This window comes from Aotus nancymaae, unplaced genomic scaffold (genome assembly GCF_030222135.1).
Source record: "Aotus nancymaae isolate 86718 unplaced genomic scaffold, 86718_ANA_hifiasm-v0.15.2.pri h1tg000059l, whole genome shotgun sequence".
Classification (NCBI taxonomy): domain Eukaryota; kingdom Metazoa; phylum Chordata; class Mammalia; order Primates; family Aotidae; genus Aotus; species Aotus nancymaae.
Window position 1 is genome coordinate 2,311,412 of NW_026988473.1, and position 24,589 is coordinate 2,336,000.

Sequence of the window (24,589 nt, forward strand, 5' to 3'; positions counted from 1 at the left end):
GGGACTCGGCCGATGTCTGCAGGCCCAGCGATGCGGGGGTCGGCCCCCGGAGCCCTTAAGTCAGGGATAGGAGTTCGGGGAGAGGGGTCGCAGGTCCGGGCAGCGACAGAGCCGTCCCGGCGGAGGACCGCCCGCGGTGAACGGCTGCCTTCGCCGGCCTCACGCCCGAGTCCCTTTTGCAGAGGCTGCTCTTGGCTGCTAGCATCGGGAGAGGAAGGCGAGTTTCGAAATCGGGGCCGGCCCTTCCACCCGCACCGGAACTAGGGTGCAGGCCTCCGTCAGCTCAGTTCCGGCCCTTGGTTACTGGAGGCCCAGCCGGGGTCTCAGGCTCTGGTTTTGTTGGGTGGCTAAGGCTGACCCTCTGCTCTGCGTTTCCCTGCGTGGAACATGGCTGGATAGCTTGATTGAGGAGGGCCAGCTATCTTGAGGGTCACCTCCTGCTGTAGGGCGTCCTCATTTCTGAGACTCTGGGCTGGAAGGCCTGATTGCCACTTTTACCCCTCCTTCTTGTAGTCACGTGGTGCCTTTGCCATCTGGGATCACTTTGTCACCCCATGCTATGGTGTCATCCCTGAGGTTCTGGGGTTGATAGCAACCTGAAGGCTTCTGAATGCCCAGAGTTGTCAGATCAACTCACCTGCTCACCATGGCCACAGGCCTCCCTGGCCACCACCTTTCTCAAAGAGGCCGTCCCTTTTCTGAGCCCTCTCCAAACCCTATCTGACAGGGCTTTCTTGCTCCTAGCCTCTCCTGATTTCTGCCATCTTGAACACAGCTTCCCACTGGCCCTTAATTCTATGACAGTGCCTTCTCAACCCTCTTCCACAGCCTCTTCTCTCTCCCTGACCCCCATGTCCCTGGCAGAGAGCCTGTCTGTTCCCATTGTCACCCTGATGCCACCTCCAGGTCTGCATTTCAGCTTACTCCAGGACATGTCTATGCCATGCTATCCCATGACCGTGTCTGAAGGCAACCCAATCACACCTACCCCTTTCCCCTGACTCCCGCCTCGCTCAGCCCCAAGTTCAGCCTGTTCCTGTTGGACCACGTTCTTCCCGTCTGACCTCTTTTCATCTCTTCCTCTCCCACTGCAGCGGTCTGTCTCCCTGCCTCCTGTTCTTTGCCTCCCTCCCCACATCCTGCACTCAGTAACCAGGCAATCACTTTAGAGCGAGCTCTCACCACCCTCGGCCCTGTTCGGTGCCTTCAAGGGCTCCCAGAGCAGGCAGGTCTGGACTCCATGTTGTTTGTACCTTCATTCTGCAGTTCCTGAGCACACATCTGGCTCCGGGCTAGGTTAAGCCTGGCATTCAGTGCTCCTTCCCATGGTCCTCTGGCCAGCCCGAGCCACTCATGAGTGCCTGGCCCTTCCCTGCCTCAGAAATGTCCTCCCTCCTTCCCACCCCAATGCTGGAGGCTCAGTTCAAAGGCCATTGCCCCTGACTCTTTGGTAACCAGCCCAGAGTACCCTGTCCAGCTGCCTGCTTCCCTTCTCTGCCTGGCCTGCTGTGCTTTGGCCATGGGCCCCAGTCATGCCCAGCAGAGCCCTGTGTGGAGTGGGCAGCAACATGTATCTATCTGTTCAGTCACTCCAGGGGCCTGCAAGGCAGGGATGTGGGGAAAGGGAAGTTGACAGTAGCCTCTCGGTAGAGGAGAGGCCTGGTGCTGGGGTTTCCCTCAGGCCTCAGGGACCACTACTAGGGCTGCACAGTGAGGCCAGAGAGGCCAAAGCCAGAGCTGGCCAAGGGCCCAGAGGTGCCTTGTCTCTGGGGAGGGGCCTCAGCTTGGTGCCTGCCGTGCAGGGGTGCTCTATGAGCCTGAGACGGTCCCAGTCAGCCCAGACACTGCCCCAGGCATAACAGTGCTGGCACCTCCTCCTGCTTACCTGGGAAGTGGCAGAAGCTGCCCTCTCTTCCCTGGAAAAGGTGAGGGATGGGTGCTGGACAGTCACTAAGCGGGAAGACTATCAGCTGGGAGGGACGGAGGCAGGGTGGGATCCACTGCTTCACCCCACCGGGAAGACGGCCTGAGCCTGAGCAGGCTGCTCTGGAAGCCATGGCAGTGGAGGGGACCTGGTACCACCGAGACCCTCCCCTGCGGGCCCCAGCCCAGCAGAAGCTGAAAAGCGGTCACTAGGTACAAAAAGAGTCTGAGACAGCCAACTCAGGCACCATTTTTTATAAAAACGCATAGTCTCATTTTTTACTCTTTAAAATCACATTCAAAAATCGGCAAAGAAACGCCCCGGGGAATGAGTAGACGGGAGGGGAGGGTGCGCCAACCCAGCCCCGAGGGGGAGGAGGCGCAACACCACACAGGCAGCGCGACTGGCACGAGGGGGCATGCGGTGGGCGAGGCGGCACCCCGAGGCAGCGGCACTGACAGGACGTGGGCTGTGGGGCTGGCCAGCCCGGGTGGGGGCACACTGATGGGCTGGGGCGGAGGGTACACTGACGGGCCCCAGTTCGCCTCCTTGCTGCACTGCCTGCCCACCCGGCTGGCACTGTGGGCAGATAGGGTGGCATCTGGCCCAGCATCAGGGAGACCTCAGGCCAGGCCAGGCCATTATGGCCCAATCCGCAGTTGCCTTGCTGTGGTCCCTGAGCCCAGGAGCTGAGGGTGGGGGCAAGAGAGGACCTCAGGGAGGGTAGCAGCACCTGCCGCCAGTGCCACCCTCTTGGCCGAGCCCCGCAGTGTCCAGGAAGTGGGAGTGGAGGCAGCCAGTGACACAGAGGCTTTTCCTGAATAAGGGCACAGGAGCCCCTCCTCTCGCTAACACCATGGGGCAGGATAGTGCAGGGCCTGCCCCTCTGCAGCAGGAAAATTCAAGTCGGATCCCTGTGCTGCACCTGCCCCTGGTGAGGGAGGTTGGACCACCCAGCAGTGCCCATTGGCACAGAGCACAGCCCACAGAGCCCAGGGTGGCACAACTTGGCATGGCATCATCCCTCGGGGAAGGGGTGGGAGGGCTGCACTCTTCCCCCACAGGAAGACACTGGGAGCGGGCAGCCCCTGGGGTCAGGACGGAGGGTGCCGGGCAGCGGCTGGGTTGGTGCAGCAGGAGCCGAGGCAAGCGGGCCTCTCCTGGGGGGCTGGGCCAGGCTGGGGCCACAGGAAATCACAATAATTATAAAATAAAACCTTTTCCGCTTGGCGGGAAAACAAATAATAAAAATTCAACAAAATAAATTAGAGGTTTATAAAAGGCAGGCGGGCGGGTCAGAGGCCATTGGCACTGCCACGCTGGACCAGCGGCACCTTGCTCAGCTCCACCACGGGCGAGCGCGGCTTGTTCTTCATCTTGGGCACCCGCTGCACCAGCTGCTGGGCCTCACGGTAGGCGTCGCGCAGCTCCTTCTTCCACTGCACCAGCTCAGGGTCGCTCTGCACACACCAAGCCCAGCTGTCAGCTGGGGCTCTCCGGAGCCTGCCTGGCCCGGCCCGGCCCCTCGGCCCTCCCACCCCCGTCCCAGACCCCACTCACATCGCACTGCAACACGAACTGCTTCCCACCGCGGATCTTGAGGAGCAGGCACTTGCGCTCCTTGATCTGTGTCTCCTCCACCGACTGGATCTCCTCCATGGTCAGCAGGCTCTGCTGCAGGGCCAGGGACGGTGGTGCGGGTAAGGGCCGGCCCTCCAGCCACCCAGAAGCCCGGCTCCCGACCCCGCGCGGGCTCCTTACCGGGGCCTCGCCCTCACCCCGCCACTCGAGGCGGTTGGGGAACAGGTAGAAGTACCGCCGCTGCCACTGGGTCAGGAAGGGGTTGCCCATCTTGGACATGTAGCCATGCATGATGCAGTCCTTGCCCAGGGCGTAGTCTGAGGCGAGAGACAAAGGAGGCTCAGCCGGCCCAGCCTAGGTTGCTTTTTTGTTGTTTTGAGACAGGGTCTCCGCTCTGTCGCCCAGGCAGTGGCGCAATCTTGGCTCACTGCAACCTCCACCTCCCGGGTTCAAGCTATCCTCCCACCTCAGCCTCCCGGGTAGCTGGGAGTACAGGCGCGTGCCACCGTGCCCGGGTAATTTTTTGGTAGACACAGGGTTTCACCATGTTGGCCAGGCTGGTCTCGAACTCCTGACCTCAAGTGATCTACGGTCCTCAGCCTCCCAAAGTGCTGGGATTATAGGCGTGAACCACCACGCCTGACTCCGGCCTGGGTTTCCATCCCAAAGCGGCCACTTTCTGGCTGTGATCCAGGGCGAGTTCCTTAAACCCGAGCCAACTGCTCACTCCTAAGCAGGCGGGGGCCTGGTGCCACAGCAGCTGGCGATCCTCACCTTCCTCGTGGCCCAGCTGCTTGTTCTTGGCTTTCTTGCGGGCCTCCAGCCGGTCTGTCTCAGCATTGATGGTGTCAAAGACGGTCTCTGCCACCTCCTGCTGCCACCGCTCCGAGATGGTGAGGGGGAAGTTGCGGTAGAGCTCCTGGTCACTGTCCAGTAACTTTACCAGGTGGACAGGACAGAGGCACATGGATAGACAGATGCCAGAACACCATCAGATGCTGGAATACCCTCAGCTACAGGCTGCCCAGACCCAAGGCCCTGGGTAGGGATGATCAGGGCAAGTGCTACCCCCAGGGAAGTTGGCTGTGGAGGAGCTGAGGCTCACAAGCTGGCAGGGCTGGCACAGGGAATCACAGGTGGCAAGAAGGGACAGAGATCCACCCCCAGGCCAGGATCAGAGCCCAGGTGCAAGAGGCCAGGCAAGGCCCAGTACCTTGATTCCTTTTGTGTCCTCCTCATCAAAGGAGCCAATGTCGAAGGCGTCAGCTGCATTCACCTCCCCTCGTGGGGGGATCAGCGGGGGAGGGTACTGCAGCAGAACAGGGGTCATGGGCATTAGTTTGGGGGTAGGGGTGCGGAGCCCCCAAGCCCCTGCTACAGACTTTTACCTTCTGCAAGAAGACCATCTGCCAGTCCAGGGAGCGGAAGAAGGGGCTCTCCTTCACCTCCTGAGCCCTGTGGGGAGGGGCCGGTCATCTGGGCTCAGCACCTCCCCAGAGCCCTGGGCTTCACTCCTGGTTGAGCCACTTTCTGGCTCTGTGAAGTTGGGTAAGTTCCTTAAGCCTGAGCTGCTTCCTCATCTCAAATGGGAGAACAGCAGTTCCTACATCACAGGCTTCTTGAGTTTAAGCACTGGTACATTTTATAACCCTGTGCCTAATGCTTAATAAATGTTCAATAAACACAAAAAGGTGCTATCATCATCGTCTGTGACAAGGGTCCCTCTGGAAGCCAGTTACCAGCTGGTTCCAGCAGCTGCAACCCCCAGGGCAGCCCCTCCACCCTGAGAACATTGGACGGGGCTGGCCATGCCCCAACTTGTGAGCTCCTCCAAGGAGGCTGGGACCTTGGAGGGGGCACCAGGTGACTGGACACAGCCCTTGTCCTCAGGGGGGCACAGCCAGCAGCATGCCCAAGGCGCCAGGGCACTCACCCTTGGCCCAGGCAGCCCAGTCTCCGGTTGACATCCCTCTGCAGCAAACCCTCCAGCAGGGAGCGGAGTTCAGGGGAGAAGGAGTCGGGCAGCTCCACGGCCTTTGGAGAGGAGTGGGACATAGGCAGGAGCTGAGGAAAAGCACTTGACCCCATCCCAGCTCAGGGGAGAGGGGCCCAGGCCCACAGAGAGACAGGGCGCAGCTTCCTAGCTCGCCCGGCAGTCATGCTCCAACAGCATAGCGAGGGCGAGAGCCTATGGGGCAGGAGGTCTGTCTCAGAGGCCAGAGCAGGGGCAGTGGCCGAGATCTCTACCTGCTGGTCGGAACCAAGAGTCACAACCCTGACACTCACAAGAGGCCCCAGCCTCACTGTGGCCTGCACTGAGACCTGCACCCACCACTGTCAACGTCACCCACAGGAGCCCCCAGCACCCCCGGCAGCCCCCATGCTGAGACCCACATCCACCATGATTAGTGTTAGGAGCCCCCATCCCCCCGAGGCCTGGCACTGAGACTCACATCCACCACTGTGTCACCCACAGGAGCCCCCAGCCCTCTGGGGCCCCAAACTGAGACCTGCACCCACCACTGTCACCATCACCCACAGGAGACCCCAGCCCCATAGGATCCCCCACCCCACTGTGGCCCTGAGCTGAGATCCGTACCCACCGTTGCCAGCATCACCCACAGGAGCCTCCTGCCCCACCATGCTGAGACCGGCATCCACCGTTGCCAGCATCACCCACAGGAGCCCCCCACCCCCCGAGGCCCACGCTGAGACCCACACCCACCATTGTCAGCGTCATGCGGTCGATCTCGTGCTTGTCTTTGGTCTTGTGCTGCCGGAAGGGGCTATGTCTGGGCAAGAGGGGCCAAAAACCAAAGTCAAAGGACAGGAATGGAGAAATGGAGGCAGGCAGCGTGAATGAGCTGTGGGCAAAGTCAGGGACGGTGCGACCCCTAACACCAAGGCAGCTAGCTATGGGCTTCCCTCCTCTGGCTTCCCACCTGGACTGGGGAGGAGCTTCTCTCCGCCTGACCCGCCTGCCCAGCTGGGACAGGCCACTCACCCCCTCAGCAACTTGAAGAGCATGCAGCCCAGAGAGAACCAGTCAGCACTGCTGTCGTAGGCCACGCCCTTCTGCAGGACCTCCGGAGCCATGTACCCGTGGGTGCCCCTGTGAGAGCAAGGGGGCCATGAGTAGGAGTACTGAGGGGTGAGGAGGGGGAGGGTGGCAGGGCACTCACACGCTGGCATGTGGCTTCTTCTTAGAGAAGTCGCAGGCCAGGCCCAGGTCCGAGATCCGCACGTGGCCATGCTCGTCCAGAAGGATGTTGGCCGGCTGTGGAGGAAGCCCAGTGAGCTGCCCAGCACGGCTCAGGATGGGGCCCAGCCAGGCAAGATGCCAGCTGGGTCACTGTTTCACTGGAGAGGACAATGGGTCCCCAAGGAAAGGGCAAAGGTGGAGTCCTCTCTCCCGTCCCCAGTCATAACCTGGACCCAGAGAGTGGGAAGTGCAGGGGAAGAGATGGGAAGACACAGGGCAGCCGTGTCCCAGAGCCCCACTCCTCTGGGTCTGGTGGCCGGGATGCTGAGCGGAGGGAGAGGACAGCCACGGAGGCGCAGCCTGGGGCCAGTAGGGGCATGTACCTTCAGGTCCCGGTAGACCACGAAGCGGTTGTGCATGTGTTCCAGGCCCAGGATGATCTCAGCCGCATAGAAGCGCATGTCAGCCTCGGAGAAGACCCCGTGCTGGGACAGGTGGTAGTGCAGGTCCCCACCTGAGGGAGGCAGCCCCATAGGCAGCACTCAGCATCCTGCCCCAGCCTCTGCGCTTAGGCCCAGCTCACCCTGGGCCCTGGCCAGCACTCACCGTTCATGAGGTCCAGGATGAAGCTGAGCTTGTCTGGCGTGTGGAACGCATACGACATGCAGACAATGAATGGGCAGTCCTAGGAGGGGAGGGAAGGGGAGGTCAGCAGTGGCAATGGGGGTTCCAGCGCCTCAGCAGTGGCCCAGCCTGCCCAGCTCACCCCGGTGCTGACGAGCGAGAGCATGATACGCTCGTTCAGGGCCAGGGTCTCCCCCTGCTTCATCTTGATGCGCTTTTTGTCCAGGCACTTCATGGCATACCTACGGGGCAGACAGAGGGCGACAGTCAACACCCACCCTTGACACAGGGGCCCAGGACTGCCTCTGGGGGTGCTCGAGGAAAAGACTAGACCCAGGACCAGCCTGTGACACAAATCAGAGACAGGGAGGGTTGGGGCCAGAGAAGCCTGCAGGAGGGTAATAGCGAGGCAAGACAGGGGTGGGTGGGGCAGCACGTGGCCCTGTGCGGAACCCGGTCATCAGGGCCTCCCAGGATCCCTGCTCCCCCAGCATCCCCCTACGCCAAGCAGCGTGCTTACATCTTGCCTGTGTCGGCCTTCCGGCACCCATAGACCTCGCCGAAGCCCCCGCGCCCAATGATGCGATGCACGCTGAAGTCATTCATGGTCAGCTGCAGGGCAGCGACAGCTGCGGTCACCACAGGCTGCCTGGGCCCGGCAGTGAGGCAGAGGTAACCGGTCTCTATACCTGTGTCCTGGCCACACATTTACCTGTTCCAGCCTCCCCATGCTGGCATCCCGGCCCTGACCCCCATAGCCATGGCCCTAGGGGCTGAAGGACAGACACCCCCTGATCTCCCCACTCTCAGCCAAGTCCCAGGCCCGGCTCCTGGGAGAGGAGTAACGGTGCACGGCTTTCCACGTCCCACTCAGCCCCACTCACATGGATGTTAAGCTCCACGTTCTTCCACTGGCAAAACCGTGTGAACTTATCGCTGGAAGAGAATAACCTGGACTCAGGGGCCACTCAGGGTGTGGGAAGAACGATGCTGTTGTGAGCCTACCCCACCTATCGGCCACTCCCCGGGGTCCCATCAGGGTAGATGTGGAAACATCATGAGCTTTAATGTCCTCTTCCAGGAATGAAATGTTGAGGGCCTGCCCACCCACAGTGCCAGCCAGGGCTGCTTAGGTGCCCAGCACAGGCCTCGGCCACCTGGCTGTGGCTTCCTGCTGGAAACAGATCAGCATAGAAAGGAGGTCTTCCAGTCTAACCCAGACTTCCTGCTCCCATATCCTTGACAAGTGCATCTCCCATCCCTGCTAGCATACCTCTAGTGACACAGAGCTCACTCCATGGCTGGGCAGCAGTGACACTAAAAAAGCCACTCCCTAAAGCTAGCCGAAATCTGCCAACAATTCCCACCCGCTGTGTCAACTCTGGCTGTGAGGGCCATGGGGGCCATGTGCTCTCCTGCGCCCACCCCTACCGACCCTGATGCTTCTCAGCCCAGGTGGGCCAGCAAAGTGCTACATAGCCCTCAGGAGAGAAAGAGCCACAGGTGGTGCAGCTCTCCTAGCTCCCACAGAACAGCCTGAGACAGGCTGTGAGCTGCCTGGTGCTGAGGAGGGCAGGGTGGGAGAGGATGACCTGCAGCCTGTCTGACCTCTCAGGAGACCTAGCAAGGGGGCCACTGATGGACCAGCCACCTGCTAGCTCAGGGCCTAACGAAGGCTGGCTTCTACCCTCCACACCAGCCACATCCCTCTGAGAGTGGCCCCTTCCTCCCCCTTCCTTTTCCACACCACCCCGTGCTCACCTCTCGATGAATTTCTGGAACACGTCCCCTCGGAGGTTCTGACAAATCTCTTCGATGTATGGCTAAGGGAGGAAGCTGGAAGTTTGTGACTGAGCCCCTAGAGACCATGGCTGCCCAGGCCCCGCCCCCCAGCTGACCAGGCTCTTTGACCTGGGGCTGTCCAAGGTGACCTCGCCTGGGCGGGGACTGGGAGGCACACACCTGGAAGAGATCCGGAGGCACCTGCTTCTTCCCCAGGCGGCCTTGGACATGCTCAGTGGCACTCTTCGAGAAGGGCTGAGAAAGACAGAAGTGGCCATGAATTCTCCGCAGGGTCCTCTCTTCCCCTCCCAACGCACAGGTGACTCTGGGCCAGCACGCGGAGCCAGTAGAGGACACTCACGTGCGAGCAGGCCAGCAGCTCCTTCATGATGTACGAGTCAAAGATCTCCCGGCTGCGGGCCACACGCTCCTCCTCCGTCTCCAGCTTCTCGTACTTCTTGATCTGGAGGATAGGATTCCCGCAGGTCATCTATAGCCCAGCAGGACACAGGGGCGCCTACGCCAGGTGGCTTGTGGATTCCACAAAGCTGCCCCAACCTCCTTCCCTTTTTCCAGCCAGAGCAGGGCCTGGGCCTCTGGGCCTCACCTCCTCGTAGAACTCCACCAAGGGCCTGGCCTCCTCCAGGTGGTTCAGGCAGAAGTCTCGGAAGAGCAGGTACCCTGAAGGCAACCGTATCAGGTCACAGAGCCACGCCTCTCTCAGAGCCCTTCCCATCATTGCAGATGGCACGGTTTGGGGCTCCCTGGGCAGAACTGGGTATGGAGGTGGCAGAAGTGGTCTCGGCCCCAGGTAGGGGGTGGGCCAGGCGGCTGCTAAGGCTGCTGCCAACCTGAAGATTCCTGGATTCCGAGTTGGGGCCCCTGTGTTTCTACCCTCTTCCTGAAATCTGTTTCCCCAGGCGGCAGCTGGACGGCGATGGGCAGCCAGGGTTGGCACCTGGGCCCCCACTCACTGCAGGAGGGCCCTGTGCCTGCTCTGTGAGGCCAACATCCCCCACCAGCGCGGGCTGTGCAGGTACAACACGATCCCATCTAGGGGCCCTGCGATGCTGTGGCCACCAGGGCCAGGTCAGGCTCCAGCATGTGGGGAAGGTGAGCAGGGGGCTCTGAGGGGCCACACCACTCCTCTGGACCCATCCCCCCTCCATTGTCTGGCTGATTTGCACAGCAGTCTGAGAAAGTGGCAGGGAGGGTGGGTCCAGTTGGGGAAACTGAGGCTCAGGGAGCTGGTCAGACACACTGTCTGTGGCAGAGGCTTGAGTGGAACTCTGGGCTCCTCCACCAGGTAGCAGGTCCCTGGGAAAGAGGTTAGGGGATAGGAGCTCAGGGAAGCGGGTATGGAAAGGGGATGGGCCACAGGAAACTGGAGAGGCAAGGTGGGCTGCGGGAAAGGCTCTCAGGAGACCCCAGATAGGGTGTCCTCATGCTTGAATGAGGGGCCTGGGCCCTGGGACCTGGCCCCCGAGCACTGCCGGGGGACAGGCCCTCCTCAGGCCTTCAGTCCGACACGGTGACCGAGCTCATGCTGGGTGGCCTCCCAGGTCTTCAGGGACACTGCCTGGGCACCTGGGTCAGAACGGCGGCCATCACTTCAGTCTGGCCTTTAGGGTAGGGTCTTTGAGGAACAGGGTGGAGCTTCACAGTGGGCACAGTGCTCTCATCTAACCCTGACAGGCCTGTGCAGTGGGACTCATGAGTCCCATCTCCCAGATAAGGACATCATCAGCTCAGAGAGGCGAAGCAACTGGCCCAAGGACACATGGCACAGGCCTGGGACCCAAATGTTGTGCTTCCTGATACACCGACTCCCCCAGGCTGATCTCCAATGCTTGATCCTATTGGGCCAGAATACTCTCTGTCCAGAGCTCAGCTCCTGTTCTTGGGAAGGCCAAATCAGAGCCATGTGGGGCCGGCACCTGCTTCCTCGAGACTTGCCCCAAGCCTGCCCTCTGGGCCAGGTCCACAGGGTGGGTCGCATAAGACTCCTGACAGCAGGCATCAGACACCAGCTGGAGAAATGGAGGGCCAGCGCCAGGCAGGTTGCTTACAAAGAGGGCCCATGGGGTGGGACGGGGCCAACCACAGCTCAGCAGGCGCCACAGGAAGGGCCCCGCCTCTTCCTGTCAGTTCTACCAACGGCTCAGAGCAGCTGCGGCAGCGCCAAGGGGAAGCTGCAACTCTCAAAAACAAAAACCCCAAAGGAGGAACTTCCCTGATGGCCCTGGAAGACTCTGGGCCCCCACCCCCACCACGGGGCTCCCTGGGCTGATGGCCAGGGTCTGGGAGGCATGTGGGGTCACCGAGACTTGGAGCAACCCCTGGGGTCTCGCTGAGTGGATGGGAGGCCAAACCTCCAGAGACTGGGGAGCACAGGTGGGCCGGTTGGGGTAGGGCAAGAAGTCCACCCCAGTGGCTGGCAGAGCCGCTGCCATACTCACCCAGCTTCTGGGAAAAGATCTTCTCAAAGGTCACCTCGCCTCGGTCCTCCAGGTACTTCTGCATGACACTGCGGATGCTGAGGGATGGGGGTACAGTAAGCAGAAGCCCCCAGAGCCCCGTCAGGGCTGTGGGCCCAGAAACACGAGCTGAGGGCACTGCTGGTGGTGTCACTGCTCCCTCCAGGAAGGAGGCCACCCTGTCGGGTCTACTCACTTATCCCAGCCACAGGTCAGACCAGAGGGCTTCGAGGAAGCCTTTGCCTGCACCACCCTTGCCAGGCTGTGTCCCCAAAGGCCAGGGTGGCCAGCAGGTGGCCCCCTGCTCAGAGTCCCACGGCCTGTGGGGTCTGGTCCCAGTGCTGCCACCGGCTGACTTTGGGAACTTGGCCAAATCACAAAAGCCTGGTTTGTGAGCTGATGAACAGATATATATGTGGCATCTCCACACAGTGGCACACAGCTCAGCTATAAAAAGGAACAAGGCACTGACACGGGCCACCACATGGATGAGCCTTGAAAACATGAGGCTGAACGAAGCCAGTCACAAAGGGTCGTAGCATATGGTGAGATTCCACTCCTGTGAACAGATCCACGGACACAGAATGCAGATCCGTGGCTGCTGGGGCTGGGGGATGGGGTTTTTTTTTGGGGTAAGGGTTGCACAACATGGTGAATGTACTAAAAACTACATCGCATAATAAAGTGAATTTTGTATGAATTACATCTCGATTTTCTAAATTGTAAGAAAAGACCATGTCTTGGTTCATGTGTCCCTAGTGCTCAGATATAAATGTGACCTCTGCCCTGGGTTCCTTGGTATGGCCGTAGGGGAGGGCCTGGCCATTGTGATCCCCAAAACCCAACCCGACACCCCCACCCTGTTTATCTCACCCCCACACTGAACGCTGTCTGGGAGAGCCACACCAGGTGACATTCCCTGCCTCAGATACCACCTAACTGTCCCCTCCTGCCCTCTCCTGGGCCACCTCCAGCTCAGCCCTGTCTGTCCCAACAGCCAGCGGTGGTTGGCATCTGGTTTTCACTAGTCTGGGCTCCTGGGGTATAGCGTAGCTGCCATACTGAGGGCATGTGTGGGGCTGGGGGCTTGTAGGGCCAATACACCTGAGCCCATGTCACACTCACGTGGTCCTGCAGGATTTATGGGGCCACCAGCAGGCCTCCCGTGAAAAGACTACAGCTGGTAGAGACTTGGATCCACAAGTCCAGGCTCTCTGTGCTTGGCACGGCCCCTGCCTCTCTGCACCCCTGGCCCTGACCCTAGGAGCCCAGCCCAGAGCTGGTTGGACTGGCCACCCAGGCTGTGGTCACAACGACCTGCTACACATCTACCCATGAGGCACTGTGTACATCATGTGTAAGCTACCCCTGCTCCAGGCAGCCCTGCTCAGGGCATGGTTCTGACTCTGTGATGCCAGACAGCATGTGCAGAGGCCTTGGGAAGGGGTAGAGGCCTCTGGGTTGGGGAGAGGTTGTGTGGAGAAGGTGAACTCCATTGGGTTCCTGGAGGGCAAACGGAATGTCAGCAGGTGGTGAAGCCAGGGAGGTCGGTGAACATGGGAACAGGCAGGAGAGAGTATGCCCAGGGAAGAGCAAGAGGCCAACAGGGCAGGGGAGAGGGCACTCAAAGGCCATGGTGAGAGCAAGGGCAGAGCCTTGCAAACCAGGGGGCTTCAGAGCCAAGGAGTAGCAGGGAGAGCAGGACTCAGGAGGCTCGGCCCAGGGTGGTGGTGGCCCCACTCCACTGGAGGCGCCATGGGAAGGAAGCCCAGGCAGAGGCGACACTTGGCTAGGAAGAAGGGGAAGAGGGTGGGTGGGAGAAGGCTCAGGCTGTTGGGGAGAAGGGTTATGAGGCCAGCCCCAGGAGGGCTTCCAGGCTTTGGGCCCGAGGGTCTGGAAGAGCAGCAGCTCCAGCCGGAAGAGCAGTCTGTGCAGAGCGGTTCCCGGCAGAGTGGACCTGGCCTGTGGACCCTGCCTGGCCTCTGGCCTTGGGTTCGAGGGGGCTCCTATCCGTTTCTGCTAGGCACTGTCCTTCCAAGAAGGGCTGCAGTGGAACCCAGGCCTTGGCCCCTGATCTAACTTGGTTCGAGCCTTCCTCAGGAAAGGCCATGTGAGATAGCATGAGCCAGCAGGGCTGCTGTGAGCACGGTCTGAGACCGCCACCCCCTCGCCTGCTCCCCACCCTCAGAGGCTGGGAGGGGCTGTGATCTCTTCCAAAGTTGTCTCCAACAGGAAGTAGGACACTAAAGACAAGGATGGGCCTAGGTGACCCTGAGTTTGCATACTGTGACTCCTTTGGAACAGACCCTGCCAGGCTGGGAAGAGGAGAGCCCACGCCCCCGCCGACCGGAGAGCGAGGATGACCTCCAAGAACTGACAGGAACTCTGAGGATGGGCCCCTCGTCCACGCTGGCACAGCCGCCCCTTCAGGCCACACACCAGCTCATGTCCACCAGCCACCAGCCACCATCAAGGACATGCTTCCCGGCATGTGGGACTCCCAGGGACACAGGAAACAATGGACAGAGACTGGTGCTCCTCACACAGCAGGAACTTCACAAAAAATCTGTTTCACTGAGAAAGACACAGTCCCTGCCCTCAGTGCCTACAGACAGAAGGCCTGGGCCCTGGGCGGCCTTGGGGCACAGGCTGTGCACTGGGAGACTGGGGCGTGGAGAAAACCACAAGGCCAGGGGCCCACATCTCATGTGGGAGGTGGGCCGGGAAGGTGGGGCCTTTGCCACCCCTCGCCTCAGCTCTGGGTGCTCTGCTTTTGCACCCAGATTTTGAGTTTTGGGACACAGAAGGGGATGAAAAAAAGCAATGAAAAAAAATCACAAAATGCCAGTCTTCTGGGGCACTGGAAGGTCAAGTGGGTATGATCAGGTGCTGGTCAGGAGGAAGGTAGAGACGGCAGATGCAGATGACAGGCAAAACAATTCCAGCCTGTGGGGGTCACCCACTAGGAGCCAGGCATGGTCCTGGGAATGAGAGCTGTGGGGCTTCAGCAGTAAGCCCCACTGACCTCCAGACTTGATTCCCGGGAGCCTGCAAAAATGCTGCCAGCTTGGCAGAGGGAATGGCCACCTAGGAGCCAGGGAAGAGCCACTGCCACTTCTCAACTGGACACACAAAATCTCCGAGGGGGAAGCATGCTCGCCAAGTGACCCTGCCTACAACAGCCAGGGGAACCTGTCGGGCACGGCCTTTCTCCTTCCTAGGGAACAGCAGGAAGCAGGACCCGGGGCTCGGAGGCCGTCTCTCCCCTCAGCAGCCACCCCTGGGCATGGCCACCGCATTCTTCCCAGCCCACAGCACTCTACTTTCTTCCTTAAAAAGAAAAAAATGTTTTTTAAATAAAATAAACACCCCCCTGCCCCGCCGCCGCAAGAAACCAAACACAAGGTCAGGCATGAGCAGAGTCCTCGAATGGAAGGCCCCCAAAGTGGCAATTTTAGGGTTTCCTGTCTATCCCCATGGGTCTGGCAGCCAAGGGAACTGGCAGGTTGGAAGAACATGCCACTGGGGGCAGCTCCTGCCAGGGTGGCAAGCATGGGAGGGCACAGGGGCAGGGCAGCCTCCTGGGCTGGGTCACCTTGTCTCCAACACCGCTCCCTGATACTGGCAGAGTCTGGAGTGGCAGTGAGCCCAGAGCGTGTCCCTGCCCCAACCCAGGTCAGCAACCCTGAGATTCAGGGGCACGTGGCTTCCAAGATCCACTCCGGAGCATCAGGAGAACCAAGAGGCCTCAACAGTCCCAGACAGAAGGACCCTCAGGTTCCCAAGGCCTTTGGGGAAGGGCCTCAGAGCCACCTTTGCTCTGGCTGTTGGATGGGTGCCTGGGTTCCAAATGGCCCTCCCCACCTCCTTCCCTGGGAGGCCAGGCCTGGTCACAAACTTTAAATGTCAATTTTCCCCACCTGTAAAATGAAGATGTCAACGAGATACTGAATCGCCACCGCTGCACTGGCCGTTTACAAAGCCTGGCGGACACGGCAGGAGAGGGGACTCCTAAGATGCCAGTCTGGCCATGCTGCCCGCCGTGCCTTGCCTGCTGGGCCGTGGGAGACAGCGGCCCGAGCCCTGTTCCTCAGCGCCCCATAGCTCACCAACAGTCCACAGTGGAATCACCCAGTAACCGGTCTCGCTCGAGCCTCTTCTCCACACTTGCCGTGTCCTCGGAGGACGGGGCCTGTGGCCAGGGCTGAGCCGAGCGGGGTGGCTGGGACTCCCCTGCTCACAGACCAGCTTCAGGCACTGCATGGCTCCACTGCGGCCCAGAGGGTAGAGCCTGAAGCCTGCCCTGCCAAAGTCAAGGGCTCCTTGCACAGAGGCACTTAGTGCCCGGGAGGCCCGCCCAGCCCTGGGAGGGAGTGGTCAGCCCCACTCCCAGCACCGTGGCAGCGAGGACAGCCTGCACCAGCTCCTGCTGCTCCCAGAGCAGGCCCAGTCCGACGCTGGTGACAGAAGGCAGTGAGCAGCTGTAGCACTGAGCGCTGGGTGACAGGAAGGAGTGGGCACTGAGGGGAGCACTTCCGGTAGCTTCTGGCACCTCATGGTTCAGAAGAAATGCAAAGTCCAGGCCACGCTCTGTGGCCTGGGCTCTCTCAGGTGGCTCCTGCTCAGGGTCAGAGACCATAGCTGTGTGAACAGGAGGGGGTGACAAGTCAGAGGCAAACACTCTTGCTGACAGCGAGGAAACCGAGGCTGGAGGAAGCTGACTGGGCCACATGCTCCAAAGCCCACAGTGAGTGAGTGGCAAAGAGAATGTCCAAAGGCTCCCTGAGAAATGACCTCCCACCACAGCACCCTCCACTCTTCCCTTGACCTCTGTGGAAGAGCTGGGTATGGGGTCAGAGGACCCTGACACGTGCCCAGCCTCTGGCCTGGCTGCCTTCCTTTCCCCGACCACGGGCTGCAGGAAGCGGGTAGCCCCTACTCCCAGGAACCTAGGATGGAGGCAGCCTCGGCCGACAGCTGGCAGCCAGGGGCCATGGTTCCTGTGCCCCTCGTGCAACAGTGATGCTAAAGCTTTAATCCAGGACGGTGCGAACTGGCACGAAGGCTACAAGCCTGGCAGGTCTGGTGCAGCCACTCTGGGAACCATCGTGGCGTGGGAGACGAGCATTCACCAGCCAGCGAAGCAGGGCCTGTGGCTGCGGCAGAGGTGCTCCCTGTGGCATTTCCAGGAAACCTGACACCAAGGTGGCAGCAGCAGGAGGAAGTCCCCTGGGGCTTCTTAATATTTCTCAATGACTCTCCCTGGGGCCAACAATGTCCTCAGAGCTCAAGGACCAAGGACAGGCCTATAGACCAAATGGGAAAGACCAGCCCAAACCGTCAGGTCCAAGGCAAGCCCTGAGCAGGGGCCGCACAGGCAGCCAGGATCTGCAGCAGCTCGGGCTCCGGAACGTCGCGGCGGCCACAAAGCAGCTCCCTTGCGGGGATGATTGGGAAGAGGCACTCTGGCGGCCTTGTCAAATGTCACGGCTTCTTCACAAATATGACATGAGCACCCACACCCTGCAATTTCCTGCCGACATGGAGACCGTAATCTACATCACGTTAGAATGCACCAAGAACAAACTTCCAGAACTCCGTGCCCTGCAGTTCCCAGGAGGAGGCTGTCCCCTACCCCAAACACAAGATGGTTTCTAGAGTCAGAAAACTGTCCCCACCAGGGAACAGAGCTGCCAACATGTTAATACCAGAAAAAGCCACTTCTGCCAGCATAGACAGGTCCCTTTGCAGTAAGCAGCAAAGCAGAGAAGGGATGTTATTGTTTCAGAAAAAAGCTGCAGTCAAACACCTCATTTTTAGCAACTCATTTGCAGCAGAGTAGAAATAACGTGAATATAGCTCCCTCCAGTAGTAGAAACTGACCCATAGGGAGCCAGCGGAGAGTCGGGAAGGGGCCCGGGAAGAAGGGGCAGGTGTGAGGGAGGCTGTGCGTCCTCAAGGGCTATACTGTGATTTGGTTTCTGCTGTGTGTTCCGAGGCAAGAACATAATATCCTGAAAGCAGCAACCAGCCACGCGCAGTCCAAACCCACCAGCAGCCTGAGCACGCGGCCCCTCTGCCAAGCCCACCTGGGTGTAACCTAGGCATGGGGAGGAGACGCTGGCTGTGGATCGTGCCTTCACCTTACGTCACCAGGAACTTACTACTAGGAATTGATCATGCATTAATAGGACACCTCATTCTGAGTTAACAGATCCCAGATTCTCCTGCACAGATTCCAACCCGCATTGCTCACACTCCCTTCAAATCCATTTACCCAGGTAATGGTGGGCGGGCGACTTAATGGCAAATAAATGAAACCCATGCTCTGGAAAGGAAAACAGATGGGAAAGACATCCCAGAGTCCCATTCCTGGGGAACGGCAGCGCTTCAAAGGCCCAGAGGGAGTGACTGCAGGAAAGATCATCTTGTTTTCAGGGAAAGAAGTCGGGAGAACGCTGCCGCTGAAGTGGAAACTTCTGGGTAAGGGACAAAGGCTGGAAGAAGCAGGGTTTCAGCGGGTGCTGCAGGAATGGAGGAAGGAGGGAGGGAGGGAGAAAAGCTTCCTGTGGACCCCTTCCCCCACAAATCGAAGGCAGGAAGTTCTGGCTGCAAAGAGTTAACAGGAATGCGGCAGCAGTGGAGGAACAGGGGCAGAGTCTGGGGAGACGGGGAAGCCAGAAAGGGGCAGGAAGGAGGAAACTCTCTGTGGGGGAGGGACCAGGAAACAGCCAAGAAATCGGGAGGCTGCAAGAGGCACCCAGCTCTGACAATCTGCTGCTGGGGCTGCCACTGTCACCGGGGAGGGCAGGGAAACCTCCCGGGACCGCCCAGTCAGGGTTCTCAGCTAGGAGCCCAGAGATTAATTACGTGAGGCCTTAGTGGTCATATTAAGCAAATGATGATAATTACAAGACTACTGGCTGCCGGGAAAGGGAGACAGCACTTCCTTCAGGGCAAGGCCCAGACCACAGACCCTGAGAGTGAAGGAGCAGCCCCCTCATTTTACCGAGGTGGAAACTGAGGCAGGCCCACTGGGACTAAGGGACTCGCCTGGGTCCCATGTGAGTTGGTGGTATTACAGAGGGAGAAGCCAGGTATCCCATCTTCCAGATACACAATGCTGCATTACGCTGCCCCTTCCACAAGAAAGTCGGGGAAAGGGACTGTGTCCTCGGATTCTACAGGGTGACAGAAGGGGAGGCCCCTGTGCCAACTCAGTGTAGCACCGTGCCCAACCACTCCCATTCCCTAGCCTTTGGAACGCAGAGCTGTGATGCCAGCCCAGCTCCTGGCCAAGCCACATCTCCAGGCACGAGCCATGGGTGTGCTGCCAAGGTGGGCCACTCCAAGGTGTGAACAATTCCCAGTGGCACCCTGTCACAGGGAGAAGCCACAGCCCCTCTACCTGCCTCTGCCCTTGACCTTGTGGGCATGGGGAAGACAGGTTCCTGTATCTGACGGTGCCCTGAAGTGGAGCTGCCCCTCAGTGCAGTAGCCTTGCCAGGGCAGCTCCATCCCAGCCAACACGGAGAAGGCTGAGCCTGGTGAACTGTGACAGCTGATGGCCCCAGATGAGGTGCGCCAGTCAGCCCACACTGCAAAATGCGGACAGGGGCGACAACAGTGGTGTGCAGGTGTGGGTGGAGGGGGTACAGCACAACAGAGAAACAGCACTGGCCTGTGTGGTCCAGAAACCCAAGGCCCCATTCCAGCTTTCCTCTGTGATGAGGACAGGACTCTTCCCATCCCTGAGTCTCAATGACTCTAATTGCTAAAGGGGAGAATCCCACCTGCTGGGTCTGCCTCCCACAGTTGTCAAATGGACAAAATGAAGTAAAAAGCACTGCAAACCAGAAGGTGCCAGGCAAACATGAGACACAGCAGGATCACCTTCCCGGGTGGGGGAGCCTCTGCCCCCCTGGGTGTGCAAGGCATTACGCAAAGGGTGGCCTGCCTCCAATGCCCCAGCCCTGGAGCCCCAGGCAGGGCAGCCCGCAGCCCTTCCCAGGCCTCAGCATACTGACATTCGGCACTAGCGCCTCCAGTCCATTTCACAGATGTGGGCAATTTGCCGAAAGCCATGCTGCTGATGGTGACCCAATGTGAAAATCTAGGCTGCCCGACTGGGCCTCCTGCTGTCCTTCTAGAATCCCAACTGACCTTGTTTCTGTTCAGGACTGCATGGGGCATCACACAGTCCTGGTATTTCTTGAGCAACTACTACATGCCAGGCATCACCTTGCCAGCTTCACAGGTTGGTTGTTGGCTGAATTGAGATGACAGATGTCAAAATAAGCAAGTCTGTAATAATTCCTATCATTATTGCTATCACCACCATCACTACCATGGATAGGAAAGGGGACAGGAGAAGAAGAACATCTCTTTTCTCAGGGTTCCAACACCTGCAGAGTCCAGCCAACGCGGCACCCCATCTGAAGCAATGCATTCTGGGGAGAGATTACCCGAAGGCAGAGAGTTCCAGAAAAGGCCCCGCCTCACACGTTGCAGAACTCCATCCTGCAGGGGGATCTCGAGGCTGTGGCCACCAAGGAGAGCCGTTTCGAGCCCTAGAGGCTGACTCCCCTGTTTCCTCCCTCGTGGCTTGTCATTTCTGAACTCATTTCTGTACTAACTGTCACTGCTCCCTGGACAGCCCCCAGCTGACAGTCAGTCTGGTTCCTGTTTTGAGAAATCTGATTGTAAATGTCTTAGAAAAAAATAAAGGCCCTAACGGCCTTTTCAAAATGCAGACCAATTTTCCTCTCTCAGGCTTGATGTTCAGTCAATCTGAACACCCAGTGAGCAGGGCATGGCAGAGGGGGCCAGTGAAGGCCACAGGCATGGCACCCCTGCAGTGTCAGCCGGGGCTGAGACGGCTGCTTCAAAGGCCGAGAGACACCACAGAGTCACAGCTCTCATTTCACGCCATCCACATTTCACAGATGAGAAGACCAAGGCCCAGTGCGGGAAGGGTGGGTCGCAAGATAAGACCCAGAGTCACAGGATAAGACCACAGCAGTGTGGACAGGCCCCAGTGGGCACCAGGAGGCTAACTGTCAAGCATGCACGAGGAGTTGCCACACGACACAAGGAATCGTGGCGGGCACATCTGCTCCCTGGCACAGGCCAGAGTAGGCGATGAAATGTGGAACCGGAAGTCTGAAGCCCTGATCTGTTGGCCAGATGCCACCTGGGACTACCTGTGGACTCTGGATAGGCCACTCACCTCTGGAGCTTCAGTTTCCCCACCTGTTCCACAGGGACAAAAGCCACACCTGTCCTCCCTACCCCACGAGCTGCTGAGAGGCTCACACAGTGGAGAGAGACTATCAGTCATAAAATGCTGGACAAACCGCAGCAATCGTCCACATCCTGTGTACTTTTGCACCTACATCCTCAACAGTCTAAACTTTGATACCAGGTGTGATGTCAGTTGTCTTACAGAGAGGTGGCAGCTAAGGTCCAGCTGTTGCAGGTGTGCTGGGAGGGCCCCTGGTCAACAGCACCCACAGGGCACCATATGCAGGGCCCGCCAGAGGAGGAACGTGGGGGAGAGGGCACAGGGGATGTTTCCTCCACCTGAGCGCAGTCTGAGGGGGAGGGTGCCCGCAGCACTCCAGGTCCTGCACACCACGCCGCCCTGAAAGCACTCTCAAGCCCAACTCCAGGACAGCGACCCCACCAGAGGGTGGGAGAAGAGTCCGAAGACTGGCTGTCTCCCCACACCTCACATAAGTGTAGACAGGAGGAGAGACGGGTGGGGGTAGTAGAAACCCCAAGGGGGGTGCCGGGAACAGGGACAGCAAAAGGGTGGGTGACATAGTCAGGCGAGGTAAATGGTGGCCGGCGGAGGGGAGGGGACCAAGGGCTGCTCGGAGGAGGATGAAGGGGTGCACAGGGCCCCTGTGGGAGAAGGCGGGAGCCAGAGGCTGACAGCGACCGGCGGGGCGGGGGGCCGATGGAGCGCGATAAGGAGGCAGCAAGGTGGCCGGGGGTACCCGAGCGGGTCCGGGGGTCGATGGGGCAGAGGAGCTCAGGAGTTGGGGCGCTCCAGGCTCAGGCGCCAGGGTCTGGGGCTTAGGGTCTGGATCCGCAGGCGCCAAGGCCGCGCTGCTCCGGGCTCGGAGGCCGACAGGGGGTCTCGAGGACCGGGCTCGGGGGTCCGGGTCGCGGGGTCGAGCGCGGGGCCCCTGGTGTGGGGCCGCGACCGGGGCGCCCGCGGGGTCCGGCTGGGGCCGCAGGCGGCTTCTCCTCACCTGGGCTCGGGCAGCAGGATCTTCTTGCTGGCGCGCGCGGCCGGTGTGGCCTTGCTCTTCTCCATGGCCATCAGGTAGCTCACGTCGGCCAGCACCGCCTCCAGGTCCGCCATCTTGGCGGCGGCGCTGCCTCCTCCCGCCGCCGCCGCCGCCGCCGCCGCTCCCGCTCCCTCGGCGCTCGGCCCGGCCCGGCCGCGGCTCGCTCGGCCTCGGGCGCCGCCGCCTCCCGCCTGGCCCCACTCGGCTCCCGCGGCTCCACTCGCCGCCGCTCACAGGCGGCGCCGCCCCATGGCGCCGGCTCGGGCCCGGCCCCGGCTTGCGCTCCGCTCCCGCCGGGACTGCAGTCGGGGCGCCGCCGCCGCCGCCGCCCGCGCGCCCGCGCCCCGGAGCCGCCGCCGCCTCCGGCCCCGCCTGCCGCGCACAGCGCCAGCGAGCCCGCTAGGGGCCGAGCCGGGCGGGCGGCGGCGCCCCCTGGAGGCCGCGCGGAGCCTGACCCCGAACCAGACCTGAGACCGCGGGCTCAGCCCCCGGCCTTGACCACGGCCCTGGATGCTGGGCGGCGACGCGGGCCTGGAACACGACAGGAACCCGGCACCGAAGACGACCCCAGACCCACTCCCAGACCATAACCTCGGGTCACATCTCTGAATTCCAGGCTCCCCAATCAGGCCGTGGCCCTGACACCAGACGTGGATCACAAGGACCCTGGACACTCACCAAGACACAGATTCAGACCTCGGAACACGATCCCGGGACTTCCATCTCAGACCCTGGCTATAACCCCGGACTCCCTGGCCTTGGACGCAGTCACGACCTGACACCAGACTCCAAACAGGACCCCAGACTTAAACTTGGCCCACCACCTCAGACTCTGACCATGACCTCAGATCACAGCCCTGGGTTTCCAACGCCATACCCAGACTGTGACACTCACTCCAGATTCCCAACAGGTCCCAGATCCAGATTTTGGACCATGACCTCGATCCCATCCTGGTTACTGACCCCAACCTTGATTCTGACCCCAGGCCACTACCATGACCCTGAACCTAGACTTGGGGTCAGGGTTCAGACCTAGACTTGGACTACTGACTCCAAACCACTGTCCTAGACCCAACACCCTGAACTGTGGACACAGACTCAGGACTAGGACATCTAACCTGGGGCCCACACTGGACCCAGAATCCTTAGTAGGTCACCCGGAACCTGGGACCTGACAACTGCAGTCCAGTTACAGGCTTCCCCCATCCCCAGTCCCACCCCTCCTACTCCAGAACCAATCCTGGCACAGGAGGCACACTCAGGATCAAGGACCCTGCACCCAAGCTCACCCCTCAACCGGCTCGTAGACCCAGGTCCCTGGCCAGCATGCTTGGCAGCTCCCTTCCCTGTACCCCATCCCTTCCAGACATTCCTTCATGATGGTGCCACATGTAGGGTAAAACCTCTCCCAGCCCCAGAGGGCACAGAGGTTTCAGTGGCGCCTGGCAGGGAAAAACCACCCTGCTGAGAGTCCACCTGGAGCGGGGAAAGCCAGTATCTCAAGGCAGCATTCATATCTCAACATGCCCCTCTCTCAACCCCCTCTCTGCTTTCAAAGTGACAGGACCCTCCTCCCAGCCCTGGGCACATAGAGCTCAAATCTCATAACCACTTTGCAGACCAGCAACCAGGATCTTTTTGCAAAGCAAGACTCCTACCTCTGTGTACTTCTAGGCTACCTTCTTGGATCAGCCCCAGCAGAACCTGGAACCAGAGCACGTCACAGCTGGTGAGGTCCTCTTCTCAGTGGGTGACATCTGCCACCCAGATACCCATATCAGAGCCCCAGGTTTCCTTTCCCTGACTGCTCCTTCATTCTCTCCCCTTCTCTGATCTGATTTATCACTGTAGCCTACTCTCTGACCTCCTGTGAATCTCCTTCAATCTATTTACTTCTCAGGGTCCCCATGGCCGGCCACTGCCCTGATGCAGGCCCTGACCAGAGATGCCCTTCCCAGATCTAGATCTGATGGAGTCACTGCCTGCTTGGCACCAAGAAGCAGCTCTCCAGGCCTTCTAGGGATATTGAGAATGACAGACCTAGAAGGGTCTCTAGGACTCACCCCACTCTGCCCAAAGCAGAGTAGGTGAACAGACTCCTTAATCTGCAAGTCAAGATCTTGAAGGACTTGGACCTTGGACACTCCAGCTTGTTTGTTTTGCCACCATCCTCTGCACCTGGAGATCCCCCACCAACTCACCCACCCATTCTCACTTCTGTGCCTCTGCTGTTTCCTGGGCCCGGAAGCCCTTCTGTGTGCCTTCCTCCCTGGTCAACTCCTATTCATCTGCTAAGACTCACCTCCTCCAGGTAGTCTTCCCTGACTTCCTGACTCCAACAATATACATCTCCAATTCTACACCTACCACTTTCTAGGCCCTATTATCCATCACCAGTTGCAAGATGCATCATTGCAAGTTTTGACAGTGGGGAGTGAAGCCTAATTACATGTCTGCATCAATTGGAAAATGCATCCTGATGTTGGAAATGCTCATCTATATATATATTTGAAGAGTACATACTGTCTCCTACTGTCACTGGTGCCCCTAGTTCTTCCCTTGCTCCCAGTGCTCACCACAGGACCTGACTCAAAGGCATCAATGTTTGCTGAGTGAATGAATGAGTGAATGAGCTCTTGGGGCACATGGAGTTTGGGTTGGAACAAGACCAGATGCCACAACATGAAGCCTCTAACCTCTT

At 59.8% G+C, this 24,589-nt stretch overlaps 1 protein-coding gene across 1 annotated transcript; it reads right to left on the reverse strand.

Annotated features, from left to right (window-relative positions):
* Positions 1-2,163: 2,163 nt before the first annotated feature.
* Positions 2,164-21,980, reverse strand: GRK2 (G protein-coupled receptor kinase 2). The gene is made up of 21 exons (XM_012452885.3): positions 21,850-21,980; positions 11,573-11,649; positions 9,721-9,794; positions 9,475-9,576; positions 9,294-9,368; positions 9,093-9,154; positions 8,216-8,267; positions 7,852-7,943; positions 7,474-7,573; positions 7,314-7,392; positions 7,091-7,221; positions 6,688-6,782; positions 6,510-6,617; positions 6,231-6,297; positions 5,439-5,539; positions 4,894-4,960; positions 4,719-4,814; positions 4,280-4,442; positions 3,686-3,822; positions 3,485-3,598; positions 2,164-3,384 (listed from the first exon to the last, which is right to left on the reverse strand). Exons 1-21 carry the CDS (start codon positions 21,960-21,962, stop codon positions 3,220-3,222), a joined length of 2,070 nt encoding a protein of 689 aa, XP_012308308.1. The 5' UTR covers positions 21,963-21,980; the 3' UTR covers positions 2,164-3,219.
* Between the last annotated feature and the right edge of the window lie 2,609 nt (positions 21,981-24,589).